The 26,779-nt window shown below is 35.5% G+C and overlaps 1 protein-coding gene across 12 annotated transcripts in view; it reads left to right on the plus strand.

Annotated features, from left to right (window-relative positions):
* Positions 1 to 26,779, plus strand: part of PTPN13 (protein tyrosine phosphatase non-receptor type 13) — a 193,936-nt gene that overhangs the window by 107,334 nt on the left and 59,823 nt on the right. For 8 of the 12 annotated variants that reach the window (XM_024574843.4, XM_045183695.3, XM_045183694.3 and 5 more), the window contains 11 exons: positions 5,865 to 6,087; positions 9,224 to 9,298; positions 9,407 to 9,581; positions 11,298 to 11,451; positions 11,700 to 11,838; positions 12,561 to 12,713; positions 13,444 to 13,626; positions 16,419 to 16,581; positions 21,103 to 21,520; positions 21,661 to 21,758; positions 23,351 to 23,407. In XM_024574843.4, coding sequence (XP_024430611.2) covers positions 5,865 to 6,087; positions 9,224 to 9,298; positions 9,407 to 9,581; positions 11,298 to 11,451; positions 11,700 to 11,838; positions 12,561 to 12,713; positions 13,444 to 13,626; positions 16,419 to 16,581; positions 21,103 to 21,520; positions 21,661 to 21,758; positions 23,351 to 23,407 — 1,838 coding nt within the window. The remainder of the gene's footprint in view (positions 1 to 5,864; positions 6,088 to 9,223; positions 9,299 to 9,406; positions 9,582 to 11,297; positions 11,452 to 11,699; positions 11,839 to 12,560; positions 12,714 to 13,443; positions 13,627 to 16,418; positions 16,582 to 21,102; positions 21,521 to 21,660; positions 21,759 to 23,350; positions 23,408 to 26,779) is intronic. The other 4 variants (XM_053922472.2, XM_053922473.2, XM_024574845.4 and 1 more) reach the window with 2 other exon arrangements.

Raw genomic sequence — 26,779 nt, forward strand, 5'->3', positions numbered from 1 at the left:
AAATAGATTATTTTGTACTTTTTAAAGCCCAATTTGAGCTGTTTAAAAGTTCATTCTCATACTGAAATACTCAGCTTCTTCTGTGGTATTAGGTATTATTCTTGATCCATACTTAGGCTGGTGGTATTATAGCTGTGTGTAGATTTTCTTTGTTTAAACTGAAAAGTGTCAAAGCAGTAGTGAATGTATTGATATGTATTTTTTTTTTTGGTATGTGCACAGGTCCCTTACATGAAAAAAAGCATGTTGTTAATGTTAAGCATTAATTTGAAATTTGTAATAGGATTATTAGAGAACCAGAGGTTGCTTCAGAATTTACTCCCAAACTGTGAGAATCCTTTTAAATTCATTATCTCAGTTTGTTTAATTCAAGTGCCACCATATACAGAAGAATCATTTGGAAATTAACAAAAACTTGCCCCTTAGCTAATTAATTCTGGCAGACACTGTTTCATTCCTGTAAACTATTAATAGACTAGGTAACCCTAGCCATGTGATTAAAGGTTTAGACTCCCAGTAATTAAATACATTGCACTAAAATTATCTTTAATGTTCCAGTTTTTATTAAATTCATATAATTTTACCTTCTTTCTTATACCTATTAAAATAGTCCATGGTATTTTATTTTACTTGAGGAAAGCTCTAAGTATTCATTTACCTAAAGTGATGTTATATTTGCATAATAGCATTTTATATCATTATAACCCCATGTGGTGATAGTAACTGTGATGACTCTGTTTTGCTAACTTTGAACAAAGAGGTAAGAGACAAAGATCTGTGCTTGATATTACATGGTTTTCTTAAAGAAGCAAAGGTGTTGGGTGGGTATGAACACCAGTATGAAGCAAATATAGAATTGCAATAAGCTCTGTGTTGAATTAGGGAAGTCCCTCTTCTCTATATATGTAATTTGGAGAAAACTTATAAATAGTTAATATAATGACTCTTAAGCTTGATCAAAAGTAGGAATAGAAAAAAACAACTGAAAGAACTATTGAAATTGTGTGTTTAAAATTGAATGATTTTATAGTGAGTTTGTTAGTCATATAAAAACATATTCCTCCAAATAAATTAAATCATTTTGTGTGTCTTATTTCAATTTTATTGATAAGTATCTCAAAAGTATCAAGATTATGGGGGTATCTCAGTTATACTGTTTCCTGGTTTTGTATAGGAAGCATTAACATTAAGGCCATCTTAGCTCAGCAAATCATGCTTTAGTGATAAACTATTGGGTTGGCCAAAAAGTCTGTTACATTTGTTCCACTCTATGGCTCTGGTAGTGCTTAGTTGTCTTTAACTTCATTTGAAACAATTTTGTTAGATTGTATTGTGACAGCTGTCATATCAGTGTGCACTGAAAAAAACATCAAAATTGGTGAGTTTTTGCACAGCCTTTTTCATACTGAAGATGGAAAAGACATGAGATATTTTCAGTGTATTATGCTTTATTATTTCAAGAGACGTAGAAAGGCAACTGAAACTCAAAAGATTTGTGTAATGTATGGAGAAGAGGCTTTGACTGATCAAACGTGTCATAAGTGGTTTGCGAAGTTTCTTGGTACTATTGACATTTTGGCCAAATAATTCTTTGCTGTGGGGATGTCTTATGCATTGGGAGATGTTTAGCAGCACCCCTGGCCTCTACCCACTAGAAGCCAGTAGCAGGAGATAACTGACATACTCAAAATATCCAAATCAATAAAGTTACTGGTGAAAATGAAAAATGTGTCTTTTATTTCACAGAAAAAGCCATACAGACATTTGGCCAGCCCAATATCATTTATTTCACACTTTAAGAGGGAAAAAACCCAATGTGGTATTCATAATATCTTCCTTAGAGAAAAGGTATAGGTGAAAGAAAAATATTTCAAGAAGTAGATTTTAGGTCTGTGTATATGTTATATTTAATGTAAGATGCTAAACTCTACTTTTAGAATGGGACTACGCATTTCTTTTCTTCTGCCCAAGGAAAAACACATTAACTAGAATACTGTCCTATTCAAGTGCAGAATTTTTTTTGACTGTGTACAAAAGTTTCTGATAATACCCTTAACATGCTGGTACATATCAGGAGATCTTGCTTTCTTCTTTAGGTCATATATTTGTGAGGTCTATAAATAGTGCTGTATTTAAATATGTTGCATGGTTCTTTATAAAAATTTCCATTCCCTTTAGCTAGAATAAAATGGAAAAACAGGTCCAGGCAGCGCTATTGATTTGTAAAACAGAGGGTGGAGGGAAATGAACAGGAAATTATGAGTCAGATGCAACAGAATGAGTAGTTTCTGGATTCTGAGCTATCAAAAGTGTCTTTCAGTGACCAGAAAGGATATTCAAAGCTGTCTGCCAAACAGCATCACTGAGTTTTGTTCTGATAACTTTTGAAGTACAGTCCCATACATAGTCCCATTCCCACTGCTTCTGAGCCTATCTGCTTGATGAGGTAACATTTTTTTCTGACTCAAAGCAACCTATTTATTCATCCCTCAGTGATTCAGACTTTCTGAGCTTTTCGTTTTGTGTGTCACTCAGACTTTTCAGTCACTCAAACAAATAATGTGTTGGGAGAGATAAAATGATAACCAGTCTTTTGCTACCTTGTTTGTAGCTCTGGTATAAAATAATTTTTTTTAGTGTTTTCTTGCTTTCCTTTTTAAATTTAACCTTTATTATATATATTTTTGGTATAAAATCATTTGAAGAAGGATAATATATTTGATGAAAAAAACAGGTGTGAATTTAAATGTATAGATTCAAATTGTTTTCATTATCCTTGACTCCCATTAAGTGAGATTAATGAGCAATAAAATTATATTCAATCATTTGCTTAATAAATTATTATTAAGCACCTACCCCGTGCACTGGGCACTTACAGAGTCATGAACAAGACAGAAAACAAAGTCTCCCAAGGATCTTTCTAGGGCTGACATAAACCATTGAAAAACAAGTGAGTTAACACGCCATTAGATAGTGTTGCTTCTTTGAAGAGAAATAAAGTAGGCTAAAGGGATAGGAAGTCAGGGGTATGATGTCCAGGTTCTGTTTTACTCCGGCAGGGTAATCAGAGGAAGTATCTCCCAAGAGGTGCTGTTTGAACGGAAAACTCTTTGAAGTAAGGGAGTGAACCTTGCAGATGTCAGGAGCAAGGGGGTTCCCAACAAAAGGGACCAAAAGAGCAGAGGCTCTGAGGTGTGGATGTGTTGCAGGTTAGAGGAATAGCAAGAAAGCAGTGTGGCTGCAGTAGAAAGTGGAAGGCAGAATGGATGGTAACCAGGACCCAAGTCTGTCAGACCTCAGAAGCTGAAGTGAGCACTTTGGATGTTATTGTAAGTATAATGGTTGAAAGTAGAGAGAGCTAGGGTCTAATTTACATTTTAATGGGATTAGTAGGTCTGTTCTGTGAAGAACAGATTTACTGGAGTAAAAGACCGGTTAGGAGGCAATCACAGCACTGGGTGTGAGATGGCTACTGTACACATTGTTAGGATTGAGAAGAGTCAGATAAGGATATCTTTCAAGTTGTGACTTCAGGATTTGCTGCTCTATCGGATGTGGAATTTGCAAGAAAGAGGAATCAAGAATGACTACAAGTTGTATGCTGAGAAACCAGAGAATGATTGAGAGAAATGCTGGATGTAGGGGGAAAGTATCAAGAATTTGGTTTTACACGTATTGGGCTAAAGATCTGTATTAGCATCCAAGTTGAACACTCACCTAGACAAGTGAAGAGTGCTAGAAATCAGGGCAGAGACTGGAGTTTTAGGAACTTACAAGGTATGTAAGGCCATTTGACTACATGAGAAATAGGTATGGGGTGTAGAAATAGACTAGAAAAATCTGGAGGTCTGAGCGCTATTGTAGTCTAGCATTAAGAAATTGGAAATGAAGGCAGAGCCAGCAAAAGGCATGAAGAAGGAGGGGCCAGTGAAGCAGAAGGAAAATAAAGAGTATGGTTTCCAGAAGTCAGTGTTTCAAGAAGAGGAAGGACTGAACACAACTGTGTCATATGGTGCGTAGAGATCAAGTAAAATAAAACTTGATAATTATCCTTTGGCCTTGATAATGTAGAAGTCAGTTATTTTTGTGACCAGTTTTGGTCCAATAATAGGAAGTAAAACTATTGATCAGAGTCTAAGAGGGTAGGAGATGAAGCAGAGATAAAATTTAAATGGCAATTTTGAAGAGATTTACTCTAAGCAACAGCAGGAAAATGGGATAGAGTCTACAAGAGGATGTTATTCTGAGTAAGAAGTAGCACAGCATGTTTTTATGCTGATGAGAATAACCTAGTGTACCAGACTATCGATGCACGTGAGAGGATAAGTGCAGGAGCAAAGTCTTTGAGTTGGGGCAGGGGTGGGATCCCATGCACAGTAGAGGTTTTAGGCCTACATAAGTGTACAGAACACCCATCCATTGTAAAGAGAAGGCAGAACATATGGATGTAGATTTAGCAAGTCTGATGTTATAAGGTTGAGGAACTTATTTCCTGATTGCTTCCTTTTTCAGCAAGAAAACTGAGGAAAAGTCATTAATTGAGAGAGGAAGAGAGAGATAGTATTGGAGCTTTGAAAGGAAAAAAAAGAAAAGGAAAAGAAGACAATATAAAATAGTTCTGCATAAGAAAATGAATCACCAGGCAGTGCTAAGAGCCGAGTGAAATCAGTCAGCATGGTTCTGCACTTTTACCAGAGTTCAGGTTTATGCAAAAGTGTGACTTTAATGATGAGCCTTAGATTTCAAGTAATGCAAGGGCAAGAGAGGGGTAATAACCGGAAAGAAAGTGGTGGAGTCAGTGGATTGAAATTCCTGATAAAGTCAGTGAGTTATTTCAAGAAGAAGTGAACTAGAAAAAATAAGGAGATTATATAGAGAGGGTATTGGAGGATAGAAATAGGAAATTTTAGAGGTGGTGTGGTTATTGTTAATACACAGCACAACTATGGGAATAGGTTGTTAGCTGCAGTGGAGGAGGCCAGAGTATTGGAGGACTCCAGTCTATGTATGCAGCACCATGAATGATGACAGAAGTAGTGGTGAAGAACAAGACTGAGCCAGGCATTTAAATCATTAATGAATAAATGAGGAGTCGACCAACAGGACAATAAAGGGCTAGAGCAAAGTAGAGCAGTGGATGGTATGATTCATAGCATGTGCTTCGGAGAAGATGGAGCTGTTGGAGGAGGGTTGACAATCATGTGGAAGCTGAAATACCATATTTTGCAGTGTATAATGTGCACTTTTTGGCCCAAATTTTTGAGGGAAAAATAAGGATCCACATTATACTTGGGTATTACCTGAAATACCTTGTATCTGTTCTGTGTTTTCAAATTATTTGTTACATAAAATTTCTTGTACCATAATATGTTCAAAAATAAATGCTAAACTCCCTTTAAAATACAAAAACCAAGAATCTAAATATAAATAAAAAATTGAATTAAAAAATTAAAATGAAAACTTTTTTCCTGAAAGTTTGGGCCAAAAACATGGGTACACATTACACATGGCAAAACACAGTAAACATTAAGGGGAATCTCAAACCCATCTCCAGGCCCAGTAGCTCAGGACTAGAGGAATAAAGCATCTCCCGTCTGAGAGAACTGCAGGGGAGCGGTTTTCATAGGATACTGAATGTTCGGAGAAGAGGTGGAGGAAATAGGTCCACCCACTGAAAGTGGGACAGCATATTGTATCAGTGCTTAAAAGTAGAACTGAAATGTTACTGCAAGGATTCTTCAGAGATGACAAAAATAAAATTTGTTAAATTCTTGATTCCTTACTAAACATGGATTTTTTTCTTCATTAGACTTGAAATGATTGTTTTCTTCCCAACCCTAACTATTCTCCTCTCTTCTCTACAGCAGACAATATGAAACACCCCTTGAAGGTAACTTAATTAATCAAGAGATCATGTTAAAACGGCAAGAAGAAGAAATGGTGCAGCTGCAAGCTAGAATGGCCCTTAGACAGTCTCGGTTGAGCCTGTATCCAGGAGACACAATCAAAGCATCTATGCTTGACATCACCAGGGACCCTTTAAGAGAAATGGCCCTAGAAACAGCCATGACTCAAAGAAAACTGAGGGTGAGTTGGTTTGCAGATTACTGCATCTGAACATGGTCTCACAGGGAAATATTTTGCAAAGAACTTTAAAATATTCTACAGGTATCCTAAATTTGCCTGTATATGAAATTGAAATCACATGTTAGTTTTATAGATTAAATAGCTTGTTGGTTGATATTAAAATAAATATTTAGCTCTTTTTATTATTTCATTTTTAAAATAACATTAGGTGGGTTTAGAGTAACTTAACTGTATATTTTTAAAGTATTTGTGTGACCCTTAAAGTCAACTGTCTTTATTCAGTTTTGTGGGGATTATATTTTAATAATAACAAACCAAGAAGATCAGAGATAGATATTCAAGGCTGGTTCAGAAGCTCAAGAATGTTATCAAGGACATTCCATCTTTCTGCTCTGTCGTTCTTGTAATTATGACAGTAATTCACTTTATAGTCATGTTAGCTCCAAGCATTATACCATCACCTTGCAATATCCAAACACAAGGAAAAAACAATGTGCATCTTATATCTTACAATAAATATGGGGGAATTTTTTATGTGATCAGTTGGTTTATTTTTGTTTTAAACATAAGCTCAAAATGAGCAGGGTTTTTCATGTAAAATGTCTTGAACATTTTATGACTTCTATAATATCATTGTTAAGGGCAGTAAAGTACTCTGTTTAGTGAATTTACCATGTACCATAGTTTCTTTAATAAGTTTCCAATTGTTGGACATTTAAAATTTTTCTGACTTGTTGCTGTTGTTTTTGTTGCTGTTGTAAGCAATGCTGTGATGATCACCTCCATAGCGAATATTTGCAAATACCTTCCTTGAACTAGAACAGCCAAGTCAAAGGCAAACACCTTTTAAGACATTAGACACATACTGTCAAATTGCTCTTCAAAAAGCTTGTACCAATTTGTGTTTTTATGATCACGCCTGTTTCACCATATTCTTACCTACTCTAGATATTATTTTTTTATTGTCACCAATTTGGTAGATGAGGTAGTCTCCTTAGTATTGTTCATTTACAAGTAGTTCTTAAAAAGCAAAATAAATACTAGTAAAAGTGATCCAGAATGATTTTTTTTTGTTTTGATTTGAACTAAGAAATTATATTACTCTATTCTGTATCATTTTTATTGCTCGTTTCAAAGAATTACCTGAAAGCATATTTGTATTCCCTGATGCTGGTAAAATTCAAATTTCCCTCATTGTTTTCTAAGCAGAAGAGAGTATTGGATGATGAAAATTGCTTCAAACTGTAAATTACATTACTTGGATTCTATTGTTAATAATGCTATTATATGACTATGTAAACTTAGAAATATGTTTGTGCCTCAGTTGTGCTTATTTTTAAAATGTGGAATTGGGTTGTAATTTATAAGACACTGTTCAGTTTTTAAGTTATTAAATTCCAATAAAACATAACTGAATTTGTGTGAAGCTGATAGAAAGATACTCAATAAGGCTTCATCAATCTATTATTGTCAAAATTAAGCAATAGGCAGGATATCATACTAAATAGCATCGGCTCCCAATAATTAAAGGCACTCAGAAAGCATAAATACACGTTGTTTTCCTAAATCATAGAATTAATGTAGAACTTTGGCTCATTAGAGATTTATAAATGGTAGTCTGTACCTTTATAGTATGCCAGTTACTACGTGTTATCTCTCTTAAAAACCTGTGCTTTCTTATAGGCAGCCAGTATCTGGCTATTTCAAAAACACATTATCAGAGACATGCTTTATGTCTCAAATTTACTAGAGAATTTGAACCAGTGGTCATTAAAAGGTCACATAGTGGTGTTTTTTTGTTGTTGTCGTCTTCTGAAAAGAGCAGGAAGGGTGTGTTTTGGGAGCTGAAGAAGAGTGCTGTATTTGGAGGAACAATTTCATAACTGAATTAATGTTCTTTCCCAAAACATAAATTTTTAGTTAATTTTTTTTCTGTTACTTTTGGTGCAGACATATTTTAACTTGTTCATACCCTGTTGCTTTAGTTGATGTACATTCAGTTCTAGGTTTCCCATGGCAGACCATTCTCATTTTTTCTACTCTCTCTCTACTCTTTTTTGTTAATTATTAACAAACCCATAATGTTAAACTTTTACTTAAATCGTATCTTTTTTGGTAAACTTCTACTTTAAGTGGTTTCACATGTTCCACACTCGGTTAATTGGCTAGAATTCCTACACCAAGTAACCAAATGAACTGTATAGCCAAATGCAAAGAAGAAACTAATAAAAATAAAACTTCAGTAACCTCCATTAGTTCAAACCCACACACCAGCTGCCTTTGGCCTTAAGATCAGCCCTGCTTTCCTTCTAGTTTTGCCCATTTGGACATAATTTTTCACCCTATTCTGATCCTGCTCCCACCTGGTGTCTATTTTATTTTAAGTTGTCTCCTCAACCAGTTTTTCCTTCTTGGCAGAAATCCATGGATATACAGGGGGTCAAGGGAAAGAGTAGATTCAGAAGCATTAAGTACAGGGTGTAGACTCCACTTTCTCCTACTCTCGAGTCCCCCCAGCTCCTGAGATACTATTTTTCTTCCTTGAGGCAACAGTGGGAGCCAGAGACTCTGACGCTTATGCCATCCCTAGTTGTCACTCTTTAGAACAACAGAACACAGTGTCGCTGGGGTCCAAGAACATGATTACAGATAGATTTGTATGTTTCACTGTTTAATTATGATTTCATTTGTTTTAGGACAAGTTGAATGTCACTCTTCTAAAACAGTGAGATTCTGTTCAGTCCCTTCACGCATTAGCAATATTAAACCACATTCTTCATGAGCTTGATAACTGTCTATATTCCTTCAGCAATTAAGACTACTCTTGTTTTGAGAGTCTGAGTCTATCTGGAGTCCAGAAAATGAAAAACTTGTAAAACAGTATAAAATGCGGCTTTACATTTGGCATCACTGGTAGAAAACACAGCCGTTCATACTTGATGTAAGGCACCTTCCATTCCTGTTCTTGATAACTTCCACTGAAGTTCTTTACTGAAAGTTTCTACATGTGTTTCAGGTGACCTAGCTCTAATCAGGTGGCTTTACGTGTGGTTTATTTCTATTATTACATTATTTCCTTTCGAGGAAAGAGCTAGCATAAAGAATAAAAACTTAATTTTACTTATGTGATTTGCAGAATTTCTTTGGCCCTGAGTTTGTGAAAATGACGATTGAACCTTTTATATCTTTGGATTTGCCACAGTCTATCCTTGTAAGTAATAAAATCAATTTGTGTCACTCTTAGAAAATAATTTCAGTCATGATTTTTAAACAACAGTTGAAATTCTTATAAAGATTACTTCATTTTTTTCAATTGTAGACCAAGAAAGGGAAGAATGAGGATAACCGAAGAAAAGTAAACATAATGCTTCTGAGTGGCCAGAGACTGGAACTGACTTGTGATACCAAAATTATATGTAAAGATGTATTTGATATGGTTGTGGCCCATATTGGCTTAGTGGAACATCATTTGTTTGCTTTAGCTACAATCAAAGGTATCAAGACGTTTTAAATTCAGGGTACAATATGAAAACTTGACAAGTTGACTTCCTATACCTGTTATGTCCAACATTGTTTTGAAAAATAGTAGCTACGTGAACATTCAGGATGGAGAAGTAGTAGTTAGGAACTCCCTTCTTGTACCTAGGTGCATGTTTTAGGGATGGTATCTTTTTGCCTCATCTGCACTAGACCATGAAGATTTTTCTTTGGCTTTGGCTATATAAAAATCTATTTTAATTGTTATATTTTGGGGAAAATTACCATATTTTTCGGACTATAAGATGCACCGGACCATAAGACGCACCTAGGTTTTAGAGGAGGAAAATAGGGAAAAAACCCGCTCCACCACCACCCCTGCCCACCCCCCAAGTGAGCCAGATAAGCTACGTTTGGACTATGAGACACACCTCCATTTTCCTCCCAAAATGGGGGGAGGGGTGCATCTTATAGTCCAAAAAATACGATATATATGTCAATTGCCTACATATGTACTCTAGAAGTTACTATCTTGCTAATATGAATTTGACTATATAGCAGTACCCTATTCCGAATCTTCACAACAACTTCTTCAGCCTATATCTTAACATATACACTGGCATTTAAAAATGTTGTCAGTTAATGACTGAAAATAAGTCATTTCACATACCTGTTCAGCATTACGTCCACTGAACTCTGTGGCTTGCACGTCTGGAGCGGTCTGACAGCACAGCTTCAGTAGAAGCTGCTCCTGTCTGTCGATTGGAATGTCAGTATCAATGAGAAGCCTCTTGGAAATGGGCTTTACTAAATCTCTTTAAATTATTATATTTATAAATTACTCTTTAACAATTCGGATTCCTGTTTACCACAAAGTTTAACTTAGAAAGCTAGACGAGAAAGTACCAAAGTTGTAATTGAAGGATCAAATCATCCTGAAACCCTATAAGATCAGGATAATGTCTTCTTTGTCATAAGAAAAATATTTCCTTCAATTTAGTTTATTGAATTCTTTTCTTAAAAACTAATGGTTCATTTTGTACAGTCATTTAATAAATATTCCATTAGTGCCTACTGATGTTTAGTCCCTTTACTAATTATAATTTTAGGCTAAATAGGTAATACTACCCAAATATTCAATTAACTAGAATTTCTATTTATAATATACCTAATTTCTTAAACATTCTGGATAAGTCAGATTTAACTGAATAATCTTTTATTTGAAGAGAGTCAATAATACTGATAAAAATAAAATGATGACTATTCTTCCTAGGTTTCAGCTGGTAGCTCAATAACAATAAATAATAGCTAACATTTATTGAATGCTTACCCGTGTGCCGTGTACTTTACCAGGTGTTTTATATTTATTATGTCATTTGATTCCTACGACAACCTTATAAAGCAGGAGTCACAGGAAATAGCACTGTCCTCATTTTATAGACAAGAAAATTGATGTCTAGCAAGGTTAAATTTATTCATTGGTCACACAGTAAGTGATGTGGCCAGTAGTTGAATCCAAGTCTGTCTGTCTTCAGACCCTTCATTCTCAAAAGACTGAGCCATATTGCCTCCCATCCATATTCAGTGCCTCGGAGCTCACTGTCCTATTCTGCGTAATCTTATTTTTTTCTCCTGTGAAAGTATTTTGTGCAAGTCTGACAAAAAAATGAAGAAATTGAAAGAAAACATTAAAGTATTTTTATTTTATCTGAATGTTTTTTATTCTGCTTTAGAAAATGAATATTTCTTTGTTGATCCTGATTTAAAATTAACCAAAGTGGCCCCAGAGGGATGGAAAGAAGAACCAAAGAAAAAGAACAAAGCCACTGTTAATTTCACTTTGTTTTTCCGAATTAAATTCTTCATGGATGATGTTAGTCTAATACAGTGAGTACACAGAGTTTCTGTTTTTCTCTTTTTGACCCTTTGGTTTACTGACACTGAACTATTTGATCTGATCAGTGATAGTGTCTTTTTTATCATAAAGAATTCCTTTAACATAATTTATTAAATTATTATGGCTTAAGAGCTTAATAATAAACTATTTTGGAAACTAAACTTACTTGTCAATAATAAAAATTTTCCCAAGGTTGAAGATAAAAGCCTAGATGTCTTGTGTTTGTATTATTTTCCAGACATACGCTGACCTGTCATCAGTATTATCTCCAGCTGCGAAAAGACCTCTTGGAGGAAAGGATGCACTGTGATGATGAGACTTCGTTATTGCTGGCATCCTTGGCTCTCCAGGCTGAGTATGGAGATTATCAACCAGAGGTGGGATTTATTATTTTCTCTGGGACCACTTTTGAACTGATGTTCTTATCCTCAGCATAGTTAAAGACTAAACCTGGTTGAGGTGTTTGCTGTTTAGATCTAGAGATTTTTGAGGCTAGTTTAATCCTTCAAAATGACCGAGATCCTCATGTACACTGGTTTTGTAAAATCATACTATGTGGGATTTCCCTTCCTTCCTTCCTTCGTTCCTTCCTTTCGTTGTCCTATTTCAGGGTTTTGGGATATCTAGCACTTACCCTTTCTCTTCCTAATTTCTACCTGTTAGGTAATAGACACAGGGTTACTAGCCAGATTTGGAATAAAGGAGTCTTCTACTTTCCATATTGATCCATGCAGTGATGGGCTGAGAACCTCACAGAGCTCACTGTATGAAGAAGAAATGTCTGAACCCAAATGCTCTAGAATATAAGTGATCTAAAAGGAAGCAAAGGCAGGAGACTCTGCCACTCAAGCAGCATCCTTTGCAACATTAACCCCTAACTGTAGTGACATTTGGTTCTTGATTGTCGGTCTCTCCTCAACTTTGCCAATCAGTTCAGTCATTCTACCAAACTGAATAAAAGAGAATGCATTTCCTCTGAAACTCACTCCTCAGAGAGAACTATAAATAGAAGTATCTTATCTTTTGGTTGATGTAAGAACTTTTGTAATAAGAGGAAGAGGGCAAACAGAATTGCTTACAGAATCATTCTTCTTTCTAGGTTCATGGTGTGTCTTATTTTAGACTGGAGCATTATTTGCCTCCCAGGGTAATGGAGAAACTTGACTTATCCTATATTAAAGAAGAGTTACCCAAATTGCATAATACCTATGTGGGAGCTTCTGAAAAAGAGACAGAGTTAGAATTTTTAAAGGTAAGCACGCAGCATTGCAAATGATAAGCTTTGTATCTTTATCATAGTAAGCAAGATGCCAATAAATGATACTGTGCATTAACTTACTTTATTTATTCCTGATTGAAACCATGGTATTTTAATTCTCATTTTGTAAGAGAACTGAGGCTCAAAGAGGTGATGTTCACAAAGTCAGTGGTTGTTATGTGGGGTGAAACTATGATTTGAACCTATGGATTCCATACTTCATACTTTTTTTTAAAAGATGTTATTTATTTACTTTTAGACAGAAGGGAATGGAGAAAGAGAGGGACAGAAACATCAATGTGTGGTTGCCTCTTGTGCACCCCCTACTGGGGAACTGGCCCACAACCCAGGCATGTGCCCTGACTAGGAATCCAACCGGTGACTCTTTGGTTCACAAGCCAATGCTCAATCCACTGAGCCACACCAGCCAGGGCATATGCATACTTTTACTGTTCCATCTAAGAAATTTTTGTCTAGCCCACAGTGACAGAGATTTTTCTAAGTTTTATAGTTTAACTCCTGTATTTAGGTCTGTGGTTCATTTTGGGTTAATTTGCATATATTGGATGAAGTAGGGTCGAGATTCATTTTCTTAGCATGTGAATGTTCAATTGTTCCAGTAACATTTGTTGAAAAGACTGTCATTTCTATATGAAACTATATTGGTACAGGTTATGTATCTTTATGTCACCTTTTAGCAAGGTGTATGCTACTGTTCCAACAGGTCTGCCAAAGACTGACAGAATACGGAGTTCATTTTCATCGGGTGCACCCTGAGAAAAAGTCACAAACTGGAATATTACTAGGAGTCTGTTCTAAAGGTGTCCTTGTGTTTGAGGTTCACAATGGAGTTCGCACATTGGTCCTTCGCTTTCCATGGAGGGAAACCAAGAAGATTTCTTTTTCAGTATGTCCAATTTAAACCCGTTTGATTATGTTTTAAAATAAGTGTTGTCGATTTCAAATGTAACATTAATTGACGTTACTTAAGTAAGCTTTAAACCCTGTCATTCAGTAGGGCTAATATGTCTTAATACTTTTTGCTCTTCTTTCTTAGCTACGGGAAGTATTATTGAGGTTTATTTGTTTTAGGTTTTCTCAGGAGGTGATTTTTTTTTTTAATTATACATTCCTACCTGGTTACATGCTCAATAAACTTTAGTTAAATTACAACCCAGCTGACTTCTCTGTTAATTTAGAAGTTATTCTAGGATACTAACTTCTCACATGGAGAAACCCCTTTAATATATTTAAGAAAGATATCTATCTTAAAGTCAGTGAACTTTGTCTTACTCAATAATAGGTCTCTCACAGCAACTGTATTCGAATCTCAGTGGTCCAGAGATTTACTGGATTTTATGAACTGATCCTAGAACTTTCTGCAGTTTCAAGTTTTAGTGTATACTCTCTGTAGACATGAAGTTTAAAAAAAATGATTTTTAGAGAATCATGTTTATGAAAGATAGTCAGCTATGAAGGCATATATATTTTTTAATTTTTATTGTTATTCAATTACAGTTGTATGCCTTTTCTCCCCATCCCTCCACCCCACCCCAGCTGAACCCACCTCCCTCCCCCACCTCCACCCTCCCCCTTGATTTTGTCCATGTGTCCTTTATAGTAGTTCCTGTACTTTTGATTTTGAACATTGAAACGCAATTGGCAAACCCCAGAGGTAAATCAAAAATATATTTAGGTAGTTGTTTTCCAAATACTATTCAGGAACTGCTGACATCTTTAGTTTATATTTGAGCTGAAATATGGTCCCATCAGAATATTGTTTATAAAAATATCAATGTCGAGGTCTCAACTGACTCTGGATAGTCTTCAGCCTAGAGACACTTGGAATCAGTTCTAGATCTAATGGTCAGTTAATATGTTTCCTCAGAAACCCCGAGGTACCACTAAGATCACCAGACAATAATCTCTGAGGAAAGCCCAGAGTGTTCACATCTCTCAGGATTGTCAAAACCAGAAATTTACCTGGGTTTAATTTACTTTCCTCAGTGGAAATACTAGCAGTGCAGGTATCTGGAGGAAACCTTAGATTAATTAAATACAAATGTAATTTTAACCAATTTTGAAAGGCAACAAATCAGATAATCATTTACCATTCAGCTCTCTGTCATTTGCTGAGCTGTCACACCAGTTCTGCCATATATGGAACTAGCTGTGATTAGCTCATTTTTAAAGATCTCCAGTAACAGAGAATAAACCACATTCCCATATAAACTATTCCTGTGTTTAGCCAGTTCATCCGAAGTGCTTGCCCTTACACAGAGCTCTCTCTTGTACCCTCCTTTTTTTCTTCCACTAGCCTGTGGGAAGGTGGAAACATCACCTTTTCATGCCCTTCTCATCTCTCACTACTGGATTCCCTTGGGCACATTTCTTGTCCAGTCCATCAGTTAACACTTAGAATCAATTGCTCTTAAAATTTGTTTCAAACCTCTATAGCTTTATAGCTGTGGGGTCAACATCCTCAGAAATTACTTGACAGTGGTTAAATTTTATGTTAGGAGAAAAATTTCCCAGCTACTTGAAGAATTACTAGATATACTGCTGATAGTCAAGGTATTAGTTTGGTGGTACTATATCTTTAACTCCTCTCTAATACTTGATGGTTTCCTTTTCTAACAAAGAGAACAGGATCCTAGAGATTTCATTGGCAACAACATCTTATTTTGTTTTATTGCATCGATTACATATTTTTATAGCTGGGTTCTATTTATGGCAGGTAATGCTGGTTTTCTATTTACAGTTGTGATATAAAGTTTCTTTAAGTGAATTTATATAACTAAGCAAAGTCAATATAAAAATTTATAAATAAGTCCAGAAATTATGAAAATGGCACCTGCATGAATGAAGTTTGAGTAATACATATTCTGTTATGTATTTGACTTTTTCTATGCCTACCAAATTTTACTTTTTTTATGCTTATTTCTGCATTTGAAATAAAGACAAGGGACATGAAGTAGACAGAATAATTTGCACCATAGAAGAAACCAAGAGGTAGCGTGGTGTCTAACTGGACTTAAGCAGTTCTCCAGAGATATTCGTCTTAGATCCCAGCATGTCGAATGCTAGACTTTTAAGGCACACAGATCACCTTCAAGCCTTACCACATAGGTCATAACATTTTGGGATGCCCTCTTACACATGAGAGAGCTTTTCAAGAAACCTCGGGGAAATAAGACTAATTGAGGTTCTCCTTCTTTCCCTGAATTTGGCAAGAATCACTGTCACTAAATATTTACTTGTTCATTTTTCAGGCCAGAAGTTTCATTAAATTAATTTTTTATTGAACTTCATTTTCTCATCCAAGAGAGTAGAAAGTGTATTTACTCTACTTTTCATTTTCAAATAGTTTTGGTGTTTGTAAACATTGCAGGAAACTAAAAGTATTGATACCTCATTAAAGGAAACTATGCTCTCCTTGCTGGTGGCTAGTGTATAGTCTAGTTCAGGCTATAATTTTTGAAAGTGGCAAATAATATTAATATCTTTTACTTTCTGAATTTGTAATAATACAGGTTTATAGTTTTCTATACTTACATGAAATATAGGTCAAGGAATACTAATGCCTAATAATGCAAAACAAAAATAATATTTACATACTAATATCTTTACAGAATTCAGTGATGTTATAAAATAATAAGGAAATATCCTAATTATTAATACTACTGATTAATATTGTAGAAGAAGAAAATCACACTGCAGAATACATCAGATGGGATAAAACACGCCTTCCAGACAGACAACAGTAAGGTATGCCAGTACCTGCTGCACCTCTGCTCTTCCCAGCACAAGTTCCAGCTGCAGATGAGAGCAAGACAGAGCAACCAAGATGCCCAAGATATTGGTAAGGAGAAGCAAACTATGGCAGATGACTCCAGGATATATGCATGATTTTTGCCACATTTTAAAAGAATTTCCATGTTTAGGATGAAAATTACAAGATATATAGATGTTAAATGGCGAAGTCAAGTTCATAAAGGTGTCACCAGTGAAGCCGAGCTTTCAACTTCATGTTCATTTTGATAACGTAACCCCAGATCAGTCAGGGAATACCTATTGAAATGTCTATTTTGTGCTTATCACTAGGCTAGCTGATGTAAATATTATAAAAGTTCGGATCACATTCTGTACCATATAAACTTAAACACTATTTGGGAAGGTAAGATGAATATGCATGAAACAATAAACAATACACAATAAAAGGTCAAGGTTTGAATAACAGATTAATTTGTACAGACTGTAGGATCACCACAGAGGAGAGGGAGATCAGAAACGAGGGTACTTGACTGGTGGCACTTAAAGTGGAACTTTAAAGGGGGCAGGAGGGGTGTGCACCCAGCAGGGCGAAGTTACATACCGTAACAGTTTTGGGGGTGGCACATTTCCCGTCTATTAGCTTTGCCTGGGTGTGTCCCTGTTCTGAGACTGAGATGAATAACCACAGCACCCAATTTAAATGGTCAGGAGAATGGTTTCAGTTTCTTTTGAAAAGGAACCAGCAGAAGAAACTATTTCAGCTTTGAAAGAGTATCTTACTTAGAATCAAGATTTTAAAGGTAACTTTGCAAGACCACATGTGGAAATTAAAGTCACACAAAATCTATTTCTGCATAGTATATTGTTATAGATTTCAAGTTAAACACTCTGAAGACTTTGTTTACAATTTTTAATGGAATAGCACTCATGGCCTCATGTGACAAAGCTCTGTGAATTCTTTATCTGAACTTTCTCACATCCTGAAATCTTACAAAAAATGTATTCCCCATGGGATCAGAATGAGGAGATGGCAACCTATGAATAGATGTTTCCCAGCCTTTCAAAATCAGGGTGGTAGGGGCTATATGTTTATTAAAAATGAAGATTCCAGAAACCTACCTGAAGCATGGTGAATCCCAATCTTCGGGCATTGGGTCCCGAGAATCTGTATTTTAACATGCTTTCCTCAGTAATGATGTTTATGCATGCTAAAATATGATAACTACTGCTATAATCTCATTATTCCTTTTCTTTCCCTGCTTTTCTCTGCTTAAAAATTTGTATGCTCTTATATATTCTCAAAGTATAGCAAAATATCAAACTTACTAGGGCTATCAGTGTATCTTTGTGGACTCATACTCTGTTCAGTACAAACCAGAATTGAACAATTGAAGGCTACATCATTATAGATGTGGTATAGTGTGCTATAGCAAAAAAGAGAGAAGATAAACTATGAAGCCAGCTTTTCATGCTTAATATTTCTTATACTGAAGAACAATATAGTATAGGTCTTAACACAGCCAGTAGCCAGAGTTCAAACCTCACTCTATTACTTAAAGTTTTGAATCTTGGCAGGCGGAGAGTTTAAGTATAAACTCCCTGTGTTAGTTCCCCATCTGTAAAATCATTATCATAATGACAATACCTATATCAGAAGATTGTTCTGAAGATGAACATACTTAAAGCACTTGAAAAGTGCCTGGCATATTATAAATATTGAATACATTTCATTGTTATCATGACTGCCTTCAGCTTCACCACTACTATTACAAATAGTAGTAGTAGTAGTAGTAGTAGTAGTAGTAGTAGTATGACCTTAGGAAAATAACTGACTTTTTTGGAGTCTCAGTTTCTTCATCCACGAAGGGGGAATGCTTTCTGTATCTCACAGGTTTGCCCCTAGGAACACAACAGCTGTGGATCCTAGAACTCCTATGTGAAAGTACTTCAAGAGGATATTATCTATTTCCCCCAGATTTTGTTTAGCCTTCAAAGGAATTATTTTCTCGTTAGAATTGGCTTAGAAGTAACTGCCTGCCCACTAAACTATCTGTACTAGATAAGTGAAAATAGCTGATGTCACCTCTAGGGTGTTGAAGGGCTAACAAATGTGTGTTACTTCTTTAGCGTGATAGAATTTGGGTGCTAGAAAGAATTTGAGAGGCCAGTAAGTCCAAAATTTTACTGATGAGGAATCAGGTTCAGAGGAGTTGTGTTTCACCTAACCTTAGAGTTAGAGGTTGAACAAGGAGGAAACCTTGATCTCTTAAGTCCTAATCCAATACTCTTTCTATATTGATGAGCTTCCAAAGAACTAATTTGCATGGAATTAAATTGAGATTAATAATCATTTTGTTGAGTACTTAGTACTTGTAAGACACTATACTCCCTGCTGTGGGATAACAAAAATAACTGGAGCTCCTCTCAAAAGATCATACAGTTAAGTTGACATAAAAAAGAATTACAAAATAGTGAAAGGCCCTGGACGGTAGCCCAGACAAAGATTAGGAAGCATAGTGCTGCCTGTGTGGAACTAGCAAGCCTTTGAGTTCAAATTTGAAGCATCAGTATTAGGATGTAGGCTCATTCTAATGTTTTATCCCATCCTGTCTATGTTGGTTTTTTCCAGGTGAAAAACAGTAGGATAGACCAGGTAACTGGATGGTTTTTGACTCCATTCCATAAATATCTACAGCCTTTTAAATCCTACCCTGAAGTAGGCTATGAGCAGATTTGAGTAGCATAATCCTTGATGTTTACAAAAGAGATATATCCTAAACTGAACTGTCCCTATTCCTGCCAAAGTTTGGTCTACATTTTCCTTAAAGGTGAAGAATCTATTGGTTGTGAAGGTATTTGCTGGTAATTCAATCTTCATAAGACTCCAGTTTGGCATCTTTAGTCTGTTCTCAAAGTAAAAGAAAATAGAAATACTGTCTGCTCTAATAAAAACTCTGTGTTTTAAGCTAAAGATCCATCTGCAAATCTTTAAACCAAAGCTTTTTTTTGTTGTTTTGTTTTTTATTATGTTTTAATTTGGTGTCCATTTCTACTTCAGACAGACCATCGACTTTTTGGATGACAATGAGACATGTTTATTTAAACTCCATCCTAATGCATGAATATCATTTATATACCTTTAATGTTTTCCTATCTTTCTACACCTGAGATAAAGTATTGATTATTAATCTTCCTAGGAAATGAAGATAATGAAACAATCTAAAAATCTAAGTCAGCAACAGTTGACATTTTCTTTTTGAAAGGAAGTTTCACAGCTGTTTTATATAATATAGTCAAGCTGTATTCCTTAAGTGCAACACAGCGTTGGTACTTTACAAGGGGTGGGGCGTGGCCAGTGGGGTGCCTTGTGATGTGGATTACTAATGCATGAACAACCAGATCATTTAAAATTCTATGATCCCAGTTCTTTATTTACATGAAAGGATTTGATGCCAAAATTCTGTGATACATTGCTTTTGTTAACAACCTCAAATGTTCAAATACTTCCACAACATATTGGTTCTATGAAATACAGGGTCTGGCAGAAGTAACACCTGCTTGAGTATGGTTCATATGGTAATAATATGGGTGTAATAATTTTCAGTTTTAATTTGAACATTTCACCTAAAATATCATATGGTGTGCTTGAGTGTGATACTATTATGTTACAGAATCACATGCTTATCATTTTGTAATAAAAGATTTTGTAATAAAAAGGGGGTGTTATTTGTGCTGGACTCTGTAGAATAGCCAAACGCTTGTTAGAAGGTATCTCTAAATTTAGCCTCTGAAAGAAGACTTTGGATGTGTATTTAGGAGTGAAAGGAATTTAAACATGAAGAGGACCCCCGCTCCTCGATCATGTTAATTAATAGAAACCAAGAACGAGAAGACAGTATTTGATCCTCTCATGGCTCCTGTGCCTCAGTTGAATCACAAAAAGTCAACAAGGTTGCATGGTGGGATTGGCACAGTAATGAAATAACAAAAGAAATATTTTACCATGAGTGCCTTTTTTGGTAACAGTTGCGAGATAAAATTCACATACCATATAATTTACTCACCTAAAGTGTACAGCTCAGTGGTTTTTAGTATATTCACAGATTTGTGTAACCATCACCAGTCTGCCGTAAGCTTTTAAAAATGTAATTATGAAGAACTTTGTGGGCAGAGTCCTCTGCACAGCTTCTCCTGTAGGCATCATCTCACCATGTTGGCCTATCAGGGTTTCATCTCCCCCTCTCCCATCCTTGGTTTGCTGGTGTTTTAGCAGACGCACTACTGGGTTGGAAAATTTCTCTGTCAAATGTCATTCTCATTTCTAACTGAAACCCATAATTGGGAACTTGGGGTCAGCAAGCCTGAGGCCCAAACATTACTGGATCCAAGGGAATCATTAGAGGAAGTAGGAAATGCTGACCAGGCCCTGGATGTAAGAAAGCTACAAGGATGGAGAGATGGTATGAAAAGCAAGACCTTCCAGCCTTCTTTTTATGCTGACAATCAAAATGATTAAAAACTGCATGCTGTATTTTATTTATTAAAATAACTCTTCTCATAAAGGTTCTGCGGTGTTTCCATCATGTAAAGCAATCCTGTTTCCTTGTAGAGAGAGCTTCGTTTAGGAGCCTGAATCTCCAAGTGGAGTCCGTTAGAGGATTTAATATGGGACGAGCAGTCAGCACTGGCAGTCTGGCCAGCAGCACCCTGAACAAACTTGCCGTTCGACCTCTGTCAGTTCAAGCTGAGATTCTGAAGAGGCTGTCCTGCTCAGAGCTGTCGCTTTACCAGCCATTGCAAAAAAGTGCAAAAGAGAAGAGTGAGAAAACTTCATGGGAGGAAAAGCCTAGAGGGATGAGTAAATCATACCACGATCTCAGTCAGGCCTCTCTCTATCCTCATCGGAAAAATGTTCTTGTTAACCTGGAATCCCCATCACAGACCATTGCGGAGTTGGTAGGAAAACCATTTCACCAGATGGCAAGATCTGATACAGAATCTTTGACAGGAGTCACAAAACCTAATAAGTAAGAACATAATTTACCCAGACTACATATTTGTAAATTCTACATTTCATACATTTGTTTTTGTTTTGACATTTTATTATTTCCACCATATTTTTTTTACATTGACACACCCCCCTCCTACCTTCCTTTTCCCTCTTTAGTTCAAAGTCTGTTGCAAGTTTAAATAGAAGTCCTGAAAGGAGGAAACATGAATCAGACTTCTCATCTTTTGAAGACCCTGGTCAAGCACATGTTATAGGTCAGCATAAACAAGCTTACCTTCTTTTCCGCCTGTACCTGGTGCTCATAGTGAAGTGAACAATACAATGTAATCTACCAAGAAATTATTTTTGGTTCTGTGTCCCAATTACCAAAACTATTTGTGAATATAAAATTTTAGACTACTTAAAGTGCACCAAGTCAAACCCAAAAATGATTTAACAAGTGGGTGCGCCATGGCACTGACCACTAGTTAGCTTTCTCTTGGAGGTAATTAAAAGCCATGACAGTTTTACCCAGAGAACCCACACAGAGAACACATGCCTTTGGATAACCTTCCTTTGGATTTTCCTTACAAGCTTTCCATTAGATTTTCCACTAATGCTGTATTTTTTGAAGAAAAGTTTATTTAGGGTCCTTTCACCTTAGCATGAATGGAACTGTCTCTAAAAACAGATAATTTTTTGAATGTGCTCTCATTGTAGGTAGAATTTCCTAGTTAATTTAAGTTTTTCAAATTCTCCCAGCTAGCTGGGGCCTCTTAATAATGTAAGTATAGAGATTGTGTGTTTATAAACACATACTACCTTATAAGGTAAATAGTTCAGATTTCCTGTTGCTTTATGCATCTTTAAAGGGACATGCATAGAACCAGTCTTTCAGGAGAGTAGATATTAAAGCACAGGGGTATGAAAGATTACTTAAAATAAGAAACAGCTGGGGAGACAAAAATGGGAAACAAGAATAACCCTCTTCTGCTTTTGTTCAACTAAATAATACTAATTATCCCTCCCTTAGACCAAAGTTTGTTTGATCATTTAACTCCAACTTCACAAAGTTAAGAAAGTAGTGTTTTTTTTACCCTGTAATTGGATTGGGGATATGTGAAGTAAGTGAAGTCAAAAAAGAACTCTACGCTAGAATTGATAAATATTTATGGAAAGTAACATTACTTTATTAATACAGGCTTCTACAACTTTCAGAGATTATACTATCATCAATTTTAATTGAATTGGCTTTTTAAAAACTTTTAAACAGTTAAAAGGCAAGATTTCACCCTATAGGTCACCCTTTTGTGTTAAATATAGCATAAGAAGACACCAATTCAATCTTTTGGAAAACACTTTTCAAAGGACATTCACTAATATTGTATCTCTTATCGAGTCTAAGCTATTTTCATTAGGAAGGCCTTGGTTTACCTAAAAAACCATCGCATATCAGATGTAGAATAGTAATATTACATAGAAAAACACAGATAAAATAAAACCCATGAAAGAAAACTTATTTTCTGCAGTTATTTTTTGATTAAGAGTATTTATTCTTATTGAATATTTGGTTTTCTTTTAACATTCGAACAAATGTTTTTAAACTCATTTCAGTTTGATCATTTCAATTTGGCATATCAATGTTATTGTCAGAAACAATACATATGTGTTTATATTTATTCTGCAATACAAGGTGATATGCTTAACCTAGGCATTAAAAATAGTAAGTCCATTGTTGGAAGACATATTTTTCTGAGTATAAGTAAAAGAAAATGTTTCACCTTAATGTTTTATTGCTTTTATGAATTTATCAGAAGAAATTACTTACCATTTTATAAACTGTCTAATAATTTAATTTATACCACAGGAATGACTTTGCATAGTTCTGGAAATTCTTCATCCCAAGTACCCTTAAACGAAAATGGTAGGTTTATAAAATGTTTTCCCCCTCCTTTCCATCATAACCTTTTCTCTTGTACCTCGTGAGCTGATCTTAGACGTAATAAGGAAGCGTCTCCAAATCTTTGCCAACGATTTTAGGCCTTACATTGGAGTCAAAGGAGAATTGTACTTTGCAACATCATAGTGATGTGATGAGACCCATAATTTAGGCCTGTGTTGATGAACTAGAGAAATGACAAATTAAAGATATGGACACTAATTGGGAGACTGAGATAATTCAGATGAAAGATAATTTTGATTAAAAAGAGTTTTAGCCAAAGTGGTTTCTTTACCAAGATGCTTGAGCTGAATCTTGAAATAAAAGGATTTATTCAGATAGACCGGTGTGGATAAGCATTCCAGACCAAGGGTGTAGTATAGTCAGAGCCGTGGAGACCCGTGAAAAGGTATAGCAGATTCAGGGAATTGCAGGAATCCTCAGCGTGTGAGGATAAGGTTGGAGCTCGATTACTAAATAGGACCAGTGTTGAATCTTATCCTAAGTATTATGGGAAGAATTTGAAGACTTAAAATGTTGAGATTTATAGTTTAGAAGTCTAAGAAAAAACAAAGTTATGAGAAGAAACTTTGTGCAGTGACTTCAAAGTCCGTGGATTCAAAAGTTTCAGAATTCAGGTTACAAAATACTTGCATGGCCATTATCTTACTGGATTTTTCTAGCACCTTTTATGGGTAGAAAGAATGTTTTGTTACTATACATACACTACTTTCCTCCAAAAATGCTTCAGTCTTACCCTCAAACTCTTGGAGTTGAACTATTCAGAAATCTGATGAAAAAGAAGCAAATACGCTAATCAAATAATATAGTTAAATTTGATGAAGTTTTAAGTTTAGTTCTAATTTGCCTGAGAACCAAGGCAAAAAGGTAGGCATGAGAGTACTTTGAACCATATGAAACTGCTGTTTTTGTAGGTCAAAACTAATTTTATATAATTCTCATTCTCTAATATAAATGTACATACTGGTTCTTTTAGACAGGAAAATATTTCTTGGAAGTAAAATTGTGTCATAACATAAAAATACACACAATATCTTAAATATGCATAGTAAATGTAGGATTTTTTTCATCTTATTTTTTAAAAGATTTTATTTATTTTTTAGAGAGAAGGGAGGGAGAGAAACGTAGTTGTGCAAGAGAGAAAGAGTTGCCCCTCACGCTTCCCCAACCAGGAACCTGGCTCTCAACCCAGGGATGGGCCCTGACTGGGAATCAAGCTGGCGACCATTCAGTTCACAGGCCAGTGCTCAATCCACTGAACCACACCAGCCGGGGCTCATCTTATTTAAAAAAAAAATATCAATCATGAAAAATCTGAGGTGCATATCATTAAAGAAAAACAACTTATACTTGGGCCCTAGTTATGAAGACCCTGCTGTATATCTTTGTGATGATCAAGTGCCCTACATGGACTGAACTTAGAATACCTGTGTATCTAAATAGCTCAATTATTAAAATGTCCATAATGGCGGTAATTTTGACTAACAGCTATTGAATGCTTACTATGTAGCAAATATTTTATGATTTTATGTTTATTTAATCTCCACAACAACCCTTTCAGGCAGGTGCTAATATTATTTCCTTTTCACAAATGAGAAACCAAACCGTACAGAAGCGGAATTGTACAGAAAGTCATGGAGCTAGTAAGTGCCCATGCCGTGATTTGAATGCAGGAAGTCTATTGCTCTACTTCACCCTTTAAACTGTCTCCTAGCATAGTAATGCCTAATTATATTTATATGTATTATTCTGACAGCTAAGATTTTTTTAAAGATTTTGTTAATTTATTTTTAGGGAAGGGAAGGGAGGGAGAAAAAGAGAGAAAGAAACATCAATGTGTAGTTGCCTCTCGCACACCCCCTACTGGGGACCTGGCCTGCAACCCAGGCATGTGCCCTGACTGGGAATCAAACCAGTGACCCTTAGGTTCTCAGGCCAGCACTCAATCCACTGAGCCACACCAGCCAGGGCTAACAGCTAAGATTTTTAAAGAAGCTGGATAGTAATTTATTCAGGGGTAAGAACTTGAAATGTGTTTTAACCTAGCTTCTGATGAAAAAGAATATGAATTTATATTGTATACCACATGAATAGTATGTGCAGAGTAGTTTCTCTGTTTACAGCTTTGTCTGTCCACCTGTCCCCTACAGAAGAAGGGTCCATCCACCTTCCTACGGATGTGTGCCCCACTTGCCTTGCAGACAAGTCTGTGGTTTCTTCAAAATTATCCTTGAATCTGCCCAATTAGCCCTGAATGAGCATTCTGTTGAGAATTGAGTTTCACATAATAAAGCATGGCAAACATGTTTTTCCAAGTAAGGTGATCAAAAAGTTAAGTACTTGCCCATGAATCAAATTTATGACCTCTTATTCTATTTTCAATGTTCTTCCTTACTGGTCAAGATTATTAGAAGAAAATTAGAAATGAGCATCAATTAATATTGATTTATTCATCACTTAATATAAGGACCAACAAATAAAATTTACTTTTAAACTTATGACTTTCAAAGACTCTTAAAGAAGTCGAAACTTAGAAGATAAAAGAATAAAGGCATGAATCTTCTAATTTCATGAAACAGGTATAGGAAGGATTCCAATTTTTTGTTGTAATTTTTTTTTAAGTTGCTTAATGTTTCAGAAAACACACTTATTATATTTATTGCTAAGAGAGTAAAAACAAAAATGTAGAACTTATGCAAGAATTATATAAAAGTGGTTTTCAGTGTTTCCCATTTTACTATAATTCAGAATTATTATACAATTGAAAAGTAATTTTTATCTAGATTTGTTACCTTTCTTCGTGTTCAAATCACAAAAATGGGGTCACTCTTAAAAAAACAAAATACAGAAAAAATATTGTCATGTGAAATAGGTTATTCTGGTACAGAGGAACTTGGTACAGACAGTAAAATAAGCTTTTTACCTAATATTAAATCTGGTTATTATTTTTATGGCCAATCTTTTTAAAATATATTTTATGGATAATGCTATTACAGTTGTCCTAAGTTTTCCTCTTTTGCTTCCAGACACCCTCTGTTAGTTCATGTCCATGGGTTGGGCATATAAGTTCTTTAGCTACTCCATTTCCTATACTGTTCTTAATCTCCTCCTGCCTATTCTCTACCTACCACTTTGTGCTTAATCCCTGCGCCTTTTCCCCCATTCTCCCCTTTCCCTCTCCCAAATGATAACTTTCCAAATAATCTCTATATCTATGATTCTGTTTCTGTTCTGCTTGTTTCCTTAGTTTGTTTTTTTGATACAATTTTTGATAGTTGTGAATTTGTTGTCTTTTTAATGTTCATAGTTTTGATCTTCTTTTTCTTAATAAGTCCC

Source organism: Desmodus rotundus, chromosome 4, assembly GCF_022682495.2.
Source record: "Desmodus rotundus isolate HL8 chromosome 4, HLdesRot8A.1, whole genome shotgun sequence".
Taxonomy (NCBI): Eukaryota; Metazoa; Chordata; class Mammalia; order Chiroptera; family Phyllostomidae; genus Desmodus; species Desmodus rotundus.